Source organism: Triticum dicoccoides, chromosome 1B, assembly GCF_002162155.2.
Source record: "Triticum dicoccoides isolate Atlit2015 ecotype Zavitan chromosome 1B, WEW_v2.0, whole genome shotgun sequence".
NCBI classification, from domain to species: Eukaryota; Viridiplantae; Streptophyta; class Magnoliopsida; order Poales; family Poaceae; genus Triticum; species Triticum dicoccoides.
This window is the reverse complement of record NC_041381.1, coordinates 633,192,406-633,200,999: the sequence shown is the minus strand read 5'-3', so window position 1 is coordinate 633,200,999 and position 8,594 is coordinate 633,192,406. Positions and strand designations below refer to the sequence as shown.

At 50.3% G+C, this 8,594-nt stretch overlaps 1 protein-coding gene across 1 annotated transcript; it reads right to left on the bottom strand.

Annotated features, from left to right (window-relative positions):
* Positions 1 to 3,224: 3,224 nt before the first annotated feature.
* On the bottom strand, positions 3,225 to 6,164 carry LOC119349252 (protein IQ-DOMAIN 1-like). Its single transcript, XM_037617279.1, has 4 exons — positions 5,799 to 6,164; positions 5,464 to 5,688; positions 4,136 to 4,249; positions 3,225 to 4,028 (listed from the first exon to the last, which is right to left on the bottom strand). Exons 1-4 carry the CDS (start codon positions 6,072 to 6,074, stop codon positions 3,393 to 3,395), a joined length of 1,251 nt encoding a protein of 416 aa, XP_037473176.1. The 5' UTR covers positions 6,075 to 6,164; the 3' UTR covers positions 3,225 to 3,392.
* Between the last annotated feature and the right edge of the window lie 2,430 nt (positions 6,165 to 8,594).

The window sequence follows — 8,594 nt, the reverse complement described above, 5'->3', positions numbered from 1 at the left end:
GTCTCAGAGAGTCAGGAACACCATGCATCTGTATCCATATGGAGTGCAGCTTCCCGCTGGCTTTGTCAGCGGGACTCTAAAGAATCACCTCAACAGTAGCACTAGTTCCCAGCAAAGTGCGTTTCTCAACAACAAAAATCCATCAGCTTGGCCTTATTGGGAACCCACACCAGAAAGGACTTGGCTCTTTGAAACTTGGTTGACCAAGTCCACCCCCAATCAAACATCCTACTCAAGCATTGCACCAAAGTAGTCTCGTTCAATTGAGCACAGTGTACAACCACAATTGTCATTGGGTTAGCATGTTCCACAACTAAGATGTCCTTAGTATTCTGAACCAACAAGCATCCCAATCCTCTTACCCCATATACCACATACTTAGAAACTGGCTTGGGTTATCTCAAGATGGTACAATCTTCATTTCTATGTGAGCCTCTCCGACACACCACACAAAAGACATTATTCCTGCAATCTTTGTGCCATGTCCATTCCCCTTACACCTCCCACAAGTTTGTTCCTTTCCTCCCCCTCCATCACCCTTGGATCCACTTCCTCTATCACTTTCTTATTTCTCCTCACATGGTACCGATAGGACACCGTTTTGGGGGACGTTGGCCAACAAATATTGATATTGTTGTGCCAATTACTCAGGTGGCAAAAAACCAAACTGCCCCATCCCCAGCCCCAGAGGCACCATCTATGGGAAATTCTAAAAGAAGCAGGGAGAGTCCCCTTCCCATGCGTCTGGCTATGCAAAACTCCTTGTTGTTGTTGCCTTCCATCACCCCCTTGTCTTACAGACCCAATCCCAGATCTATCATCCCTAAGTTGTTAATATCCACTCTTTCCACCTTGTCCAACAAAATTTCCAGATCCAGACGTTCATCTCCCATTCCGCACAAAACCTCCTCCAAATCTCCCCTGTTGAAACCCTTCTCCCCCGCTATTGCTGCTCCCAGCTCCATCGCGAGGCTTTCACCCCCTTCTCTGTGATCCCCATGCTCGTAACTCTTGTCTTCCTGCCTCCTGAAATTCCTCCCCGATGAGATATTGATTCTACTAGAGGGGAAGTTGGACCTTCCCCCAAATCCACCCCTCCTTGGCCTCAGCTGCAATTGCCCTGGCCTCCCTGCCATGGTTGCTGCTCCCCTTTCTGGCTCCCTTTCCTCACCTAGGTTAGCCGCCATAACCCTAACCTCTCCGTGACAAAAAGAATCAGGAAAATCGAAATGCTCTAAGGCAGGGATGTGAATGGGTTTTTTATATATCCCACTCTCCTCACCCACACATGGGCCAGCCACATCATGGGCTTCATCCACCTCATGTGCCAGTTGTTGAAGCCTAGAAACCAGAACTGCATTTTCATCAAGCCCAGCCCAATCAAACTTTTCAAAACCAATCCCCACCTCCCACTCACACTCAGTAACCATTGTGTCCTAAAAAAATTCTTCCAAAGATAAATTCCTAGGAATATCGATTTCATCATGGCATGTTTTTATCAATCCTACTCCTAACATCTTTACCACAATCACTCATCTTATCAATGACAAAATTATCATCCCCCCTCAATTCCATCTATCAGACTTAGGAGTCTACATAAATCTTTGAATCTGGGCATGAAGGGTTTCATATTAATTAAGGCCAAATCAACCTCAGCCATGTGATAGTTTCCCCAATTGAGGGAATGGACATGTGGATACATCTGATCCACAATCTCCCCTGACCGACCACATTTCTGCTTACATGTTTTTCTATCGTCCCCATCACCCTTAAGAAACAAGCTTTGAATATATTTATCCATTCTCAATTTGTTCCTACGATTAACCTGATGATCAATGCGACGTTTTTCTTAATCTCTCTACTTGTGAATCTCCCATTAGATAGTGCATCATATTGCAAATAATCAGCACGGGGAGATCAGAAAGCATACCACTACTAGACTCCTCACCGGAATCGTTCTTTGATTCCTCGCCGCCTAACAACTAGATGCGGTTATTAGCCAGCTTGGGAATCGGATCCCCTTTTCGGCAAGGTGTGTGGAGCGACGGACCTCCAGACCTAGGGCTGGAGCCAGGCGAGCCCAGCGGCGTCGCAGAGTTGTTGAGCCCCCCTGATACATGTTCACGCACTTGAGTCCCCCTTCTTCTGCTCCCTTCACCCTCGTCGATCACAATCGGGGCCATAGCCGATCCCGGCGCCGGAAGAGCCAGGACCGCCTTGCCCGCCCTCATAGCAGAAGCCCTCATCGTCGGGGCTAGCGGCGTGGTGGAGAACGAAACGAACACCTCCCACTTGCCTGCCCTCGCCGGATCCATCGAATCCGCAGATCCATTGCCCACAACGGATCTCCAATGAATGGCGCTTGCACCTCCTCCTGAATAGTTCCCCTTCTTCTTCCTTCGACAACAATTCCACCACCGCATGTGCCACTGCCCGCATCTCCGCCTTGGTGTCGAACCAGGAGCCAATCTCGAGCAAGCGAGCACGCTTGCGTGCATCCCACCCCCACGAACTCCCTCATCCTGTCTACTGTGATTACACCATCGCCAACGAGGGTTTCGACAGGACGAAGCTCTCTGTGGTCTAGATTGGGGAGGAAGGGGAAGAGTGAATGTGACCCACTACCTCCAGCACCCCATGACGGCTTTAAACCTCTCTCTCCCTGCCTGCCATTCGTACCGATCGAGATGTACTGTGCCGTATGGCCAGACGCCTCACCAATTCTCGCAACGTGACAAGGAAAATGTACCATGTCGCACGGTGCAACATCCTCCCCCGACACGTGCGCCGGCCCACCACGTAGCCACCCTCGTCGACGAGGGAGACCATGTGAGCCCGAAGAACCACCACACCCCACCGGTAGACGAGCACCCCCGCCACCCTGAAGTCTGGCAAGTACCATGCCGACCACCACAAATCGCGAGACGCACCACCTAGCGCGTTGCACGAACCGCTATGTTACATCCCCTGCCTTTGTCGTGGAAGCTATGGCCCTATAGGTTCGTTGTATCTCTTTCCCAGGCGGGGAAGGACCGGCCGGCTGCCGACCGACGCCTCACTCTTCCAAGAGATTCGATCTCATGCATCCGAGAGAGAAGAAGATGGATCCTGCCACACAGCAGCTAGCTAGAGCCTAGAGGGACAAACAGAGGTTCAACCTTTGGCATAGGTACAAAGTACAAAACGGAATTAGATCAGGACAATCACAAAGACTTGGGGAACCTTTTCCATTCTGACCAATGTCACCTAGAATATTATTATTATTGATGCAATGAGGCGTTGAACTTGAACTGGGTATGTGTGTGTGCACATAACGCTACAGCAGAAGCAGAATGAAGAAAATTTATATATGAGGTGCAAACTAGTTTGTCCATGTGAGCAGATAACTGGGATTAACAATTGTAGTTCTCCTTGTCCAAGCTTCGGGTCATGCTCTGCCCTTTCAGAGACAAGCTGTTCAACCTCCTTGCGGCGGCCGAGACATCCGAGCCGGCGTTGCTCTCCGAGTCCAACGAGGAGAGCGCCACCCTTCTGCTGTAATACGGCACGCCCCCAGACCGTTGCCTCTGCAGCTGGAACGGCCCTCTCCGACTGCCGCCGACGTACTCCAGCCTTGCCTTGGCAGCCTTGGTCAAGCTCATGTAGCCCGGCCCTGCACCACTGTCAGACCTTGCCTCCGACGCCAAGGTGTTGGTAGAGTATCCCGGGGTCACCGAAGATGTCGACGGAGAGCTCTCGTCGCACCCAAAGTCCGAGGAGGAAGCCGAGAGTGCCGGAGGAGGCATTGCTTCAACCCTGGTCGAGTCGTTGTTTCTTCTGATCTTGATGGAGCCAGCACATGAATATTTGGAATCTTCAAAGTTCATCTTCTCCTTGTAGCTATGCAGACGACGCGACTCGCCGAGGTTTGACTCCATATGCGTGCTCTCCCAGGGTTTTGTTGCCATCCATCCTTCTATATAAGACTCGTGGTTCCTGAGAGAGCTTGCAGGGGAGCTTGACCTTCCACTGTATCTAGAACTCCGACCCTGAAAGAATTATGTGCAAAAATAATTAATTAAATAAATAAAAGAAGTGAAGAAATAAAGATCAGTCTCAAATGTAAGGTGAAAATTCTCATTGGTTCAGCATATACCTGGTGAGAATGAGCATAAGCAATTGCCCTTTGTCTCTTCACTGCGCCCTCATGTTTCATGTGCATTCTTGATTTTACTTGGTTGACAGAACCTTGCCTGTCACACCATCGTTCCTGCAGTGCTAAGAATGTCAGCTAATCTGTCACAAACAAGTTTGACGCCACATTTCCTAATCAACTTACATAATTCCTCCAGTGGTTACTTGGTTATACTAATTAATTCACATAAATGTCAACATGTCCTCTGAGCTCCATTGTGTGTAAGTTGTGTTCTGAACTTAAAACATGGTGGGCAATCACTAACTGCGCAAGGCCTCATTGGTGTATACGTATTGCTTTTCTCACCTAACATCGTCACTACAAAGATCGATTCAAACAAGCATGGTACATGTGAAAGCACAAATAACAATCTTATAATCGACTCAATCATCACCCGAAAAAAAAGAAGTTTAACTGTCAATGTCAATCTTAGTCATACTGGCAGAAGTCCTTTTCAGATAAAAGTAGCCATATTCACACATCATTTTCTTTCTAAGAACGGGTGCAATCCTCTCAAATTTTACATGACCCGTTCTGGAAAAAAGATAGACGAGTTGAAAATATAAGAACCAAGTATACTTCATTCAAAACTCTTCCACTAATTAAACTGCCTTTTGTGAACACATAGTGTAGTCAAGCATTCAGATGGTGATTTCCATCTACAGAATTATCTCTGAATTCACATCCTGGAAGTGAAACGATCTCCAAATCTCATGGTTTGCACAAGTAATTATTTACCAACTGGATTCAAATATGTGAGCATGGCAATCTTTCTTACTTCGTAACTTGGATCCAGATCTAATTAAAATCAGTAATGGAGTTCTTTTAGAGAAACAGTATATTTGTGTTGTAATTTGAAAACCTGTAAAAGTGTGTTTTTGTGTGTGTGTTTTTTCAGAAATGGAAGCGAGCGGACTCAACAACATAACCATGGGCGAGTGTTAAAATCAGAAAGTGGAGGCCCATACTAAGTTACAGGAAGGCCCAGCTGAGCCCCAATCTCGAATTCTGCATCAAGAAATAGAGTGATTCTATCAAATTTCTACATTCTCAACAACATAGCCCATGGGCCAGTGTTAAACTAAGAAACTGGAGGCCCATATTATGTTACAGTAAGGCAGAGTTCAGCCTCGATCACTAATTCTCCATCAAATTCTTGCCACAGCGATTCTATCAAATTTGCAGGAACAAGAAGTACAGTTACGGTCTCAACATTACGGACTGCTGCACAAGTCATGGATCGAAGCAAGCATTGGAAATGCACATACAATCCAAACATAGGTACGCACCTCGGTTTCCCTGAGAGGGTCGGCGCGGCCGTTGCGGTCGCCGGGCGCGTCCTGTGACTGCGCGTCGGCAGAGCAGCGCGCCCGGCGCTCCATGGCGCGCTCCTGCACCCTCAGCAGCGCCTCCATGCGGCTGAGCGTGACGGCGAGCTGCCTCCGCACCAGCCGGCCGCGCACCAGCGCCTGCAGCCGCACGATCCCCCGCAGCGCCTTCAACGCCCGCCTCGCCTGATCAACCGCGCGACAGATCATCAGTTCATCAATACCAGTATCGCATCAGATCCGAATACGTAGTAGCACGAAACCATGGAGGAATCTGCGCGTTGGTTACCACTTACCAGGAGGGCACGGAAGGCGGCCTGGATGCGGATGGCGGCCCACTCCTGCCTGATCACGCGGAAGTCCCGGGGCGGCGCGCGCGCCACGGCGGCCACGACGGAGCCGATCCCGCTGGCGGACGACGTGGTCGAGGACGCCTCGCAGCCCCCGGCGCCGTCCCTGGACGCGGACGAGGACCCGCTCCGCCACAGCCGGCTCCACTTCCGGCCCTTCCCCGGCGCCGCGGACGCCGACGGCGCCTTGAGGCCCACCAGCGACTTGATCCACTTCCCCATCGACGCCCTCACGCTCTCGTCAGTCGTTACACGTCCGGGCTGGAGCTCCTGCTTGGCTGGCTCTGCGGGTGCGGGGAGAGTGACGACCGACGAAGAATGAGGCCGGCCGATCGAGACGAGACAAAACGGAAGCACAAGTAGTGGGGGAGGTAGCCGTTGTCTTTTTCTCCGGGGGGGTTGGAGTCCGTTTCCGCTCCGCGCGTGGGCATTCAATTCGAATTTCGAACGGCGACAAGGAAAGCCGGCCCCGAGGGCGAGCACGCCGGGTCGCTGGGCGCGGGCCCGGCGCTCAAGGTGGGGCCCACGTGTTTGCTGGCTCAGGTGGGAGGAGGCACGGCGGAGCTCCCGTGGCGCATAGGTTTCCGGGAAAGAAGGGCCGTCTGGAACGTGGCTTTCTCGTGGGACGGGCCCCGGACGCTGACCCGCCGGGTCCACGGCGAACGTGGGCGCACATGTCAGTAACGGACGGCCTGGGGAGGTGGAGACGATCAGCTCGCGCTCGACGATCGACGGTTGACGCCGCCGGCACGGCACGGCGTCGAGGGGCCGTGGGCAGAACGGACCTTGGTGCGCTTTCACGATTCGCTTCTCGCAAGGGAAAACCACTAGTAATTTTTTTTAGCATCAGTACAGACACAAGCGCTCATATACACGCGCATACACTCACCCCTATGAACGTACATAGGCACACCTTATCCCTACGAGCACCTTCGAGAGACTGAGCCGATATATCATCTTGAGATTTACAAAGCCACCGTAGGCGCCTCGTCGTCGACGGGAACGTCTCCTCTCACTGAAAGCGCATCGCCGGAAATCCTGAAATAAATCCAGGAATAATGCAAGCACCACGATTTGAAGCCTGATGGGTTAAGGATACCCCTGTCCACCTAACCAACTCAACACAGGTTGGTTCGCAAAAAATCACTAGTACTTCCTCCGGTCTTTTCTAGTCTCGCTAGCAAACGTGTTGGTGTGTTGCAATATGAGAAAAACATATCACAAACCAATGAGCATGGCTGGAGACCCCCTCTTCCAACACATACATTCCACGTCATCTATTTCAACACGATGCCCACTTGCCGCTTAGGGAATCTTCAATAGTTTGTATGTTAGCTTGTTGGTAAAATATATCATGTCATCAACCAACACCTTAACATACAACAACTCCAATGGGTTGTATTATCTAGTTTACCCAATAGGATGTGAGCTAATAAATAAGGTGTTCTTTCATTCTACATTGGAGCTTGTGCAAGGGGTGTTGGTTCATGTACATACAACCTTCCTCTCTTTTCTTATTTATTGTATGACACATCATCAAAAATCCTATGTGGCAAAGTCTACCAACAACTATCTTACAACCATTGGAGATGCCCTTATCCGTCTTTCGGTCCTCGCCGGCGATGAGCACATTATCCATCTAATCACAGTGAATCCAAATATGGTCAATCCCAAGCTGATGAGTTTAATTTGACGCGAGGCGGCTACGAACATCGACGTCCTCCTAGGCGCGACTTCCATCGAAACTGACGCTCTGTGCATAACCGTGGTAACACCATCCGGTGTGTGCGACATTGTTTGTTCGATGACTATTATGAAAATCATAAACTTCAAAGCGCATCTCATCTACAGTTTAACAAATCCATCTAGCAGTTTTCAAAATTTCTACAAAATGTAACCCGTAAGGTCATACTTTTGTCAAATTCACATACTATGGTGAAAATGGTACCGGTTCTGCATTTTGTAAAAAGATCAACCGTTTTTTGCGAATTCACACAAACTACTATCAAAATGGTAACTTTTTAACCTATATCCGTATGGTTATTTACTGGAGAGCATTTTGAACATAATAAATTCATAAGTTCCAAGCATCCGCGGCATGAAACTAAAATTGGTTGTGCGATAGTCCTTGGTCCGCCCAGTTTGCCACACTCTTGCCCGTCAGCAAGAAGTGAGGTAGCCGAGGATGGTGCGTAGGGGTGGGGCAAAGTGGGGGCAGCACTGGTTAACACCAAACTTTCTCATATCTAATGTTGTAGGAAGCAATCTGCTGGATCACGTTCTTATGACTGAAGTTTGGTGTTGCCACTACTGGAAACAGAGAATTTACCATCAGTCAGCTCTTTGTCGTCTGCTAGCGGACGACAAAGAAGGCCTTTGTCATCTGCGTATGAAAAACGGACGGCGAAGAGCCTAGTTGCCAACGGCCAATTCTTTGTCGTCCGCCAGCTGACGGCAAAGAATCGCTAGCAGACGGCAAAAAGGTGGGTGGGGTCCAATGGAGGCCTAAAACCTAATGGCCCACCAGCCCCACCTCATTGTCTTCCGCCAGTAGACGGCAAAGAATCTTTGTCGTCCGCTGGCAGACGGCAAATCAAACGCTGCCTAACGGCCCGCACCCCCACCTCACTCTCTCTGCCACTCCACCTCGCCCCCGACCCCAACCGCCGCCACCGTTAACGCCCCCGACCCCCACCGCCCTCGCCGCCCCGCCCCACCCTCGGCCTCGCCGCCCGCCGCTCC

Bases quoted from the DNA above. Each gene is read 5' to 3' on its own strand.
- LOC119349252 (XM_037617279.1), bottom strand. From the start codon at position 6,074: ATGGGGAAGTGGATCAAGTCGCTGGTGGGCCTCAAGGCGCCGTCGGCG. The intron at 5,689-5,798 runs GTAAGTGGTAAC...GCGGTTGATCAG, and splicing joins CCGCCTTCCGTGCCCTCCTG to GCGAGGCGGGCGTTGAAGGC. The intron at 4,029-4,135 runs GTATATGCTGAA...TAATTCTTTCAG, and splicing joins CTTATGCTCATTCTCACCAG to GGTCGGAGTTCTAGATACAG.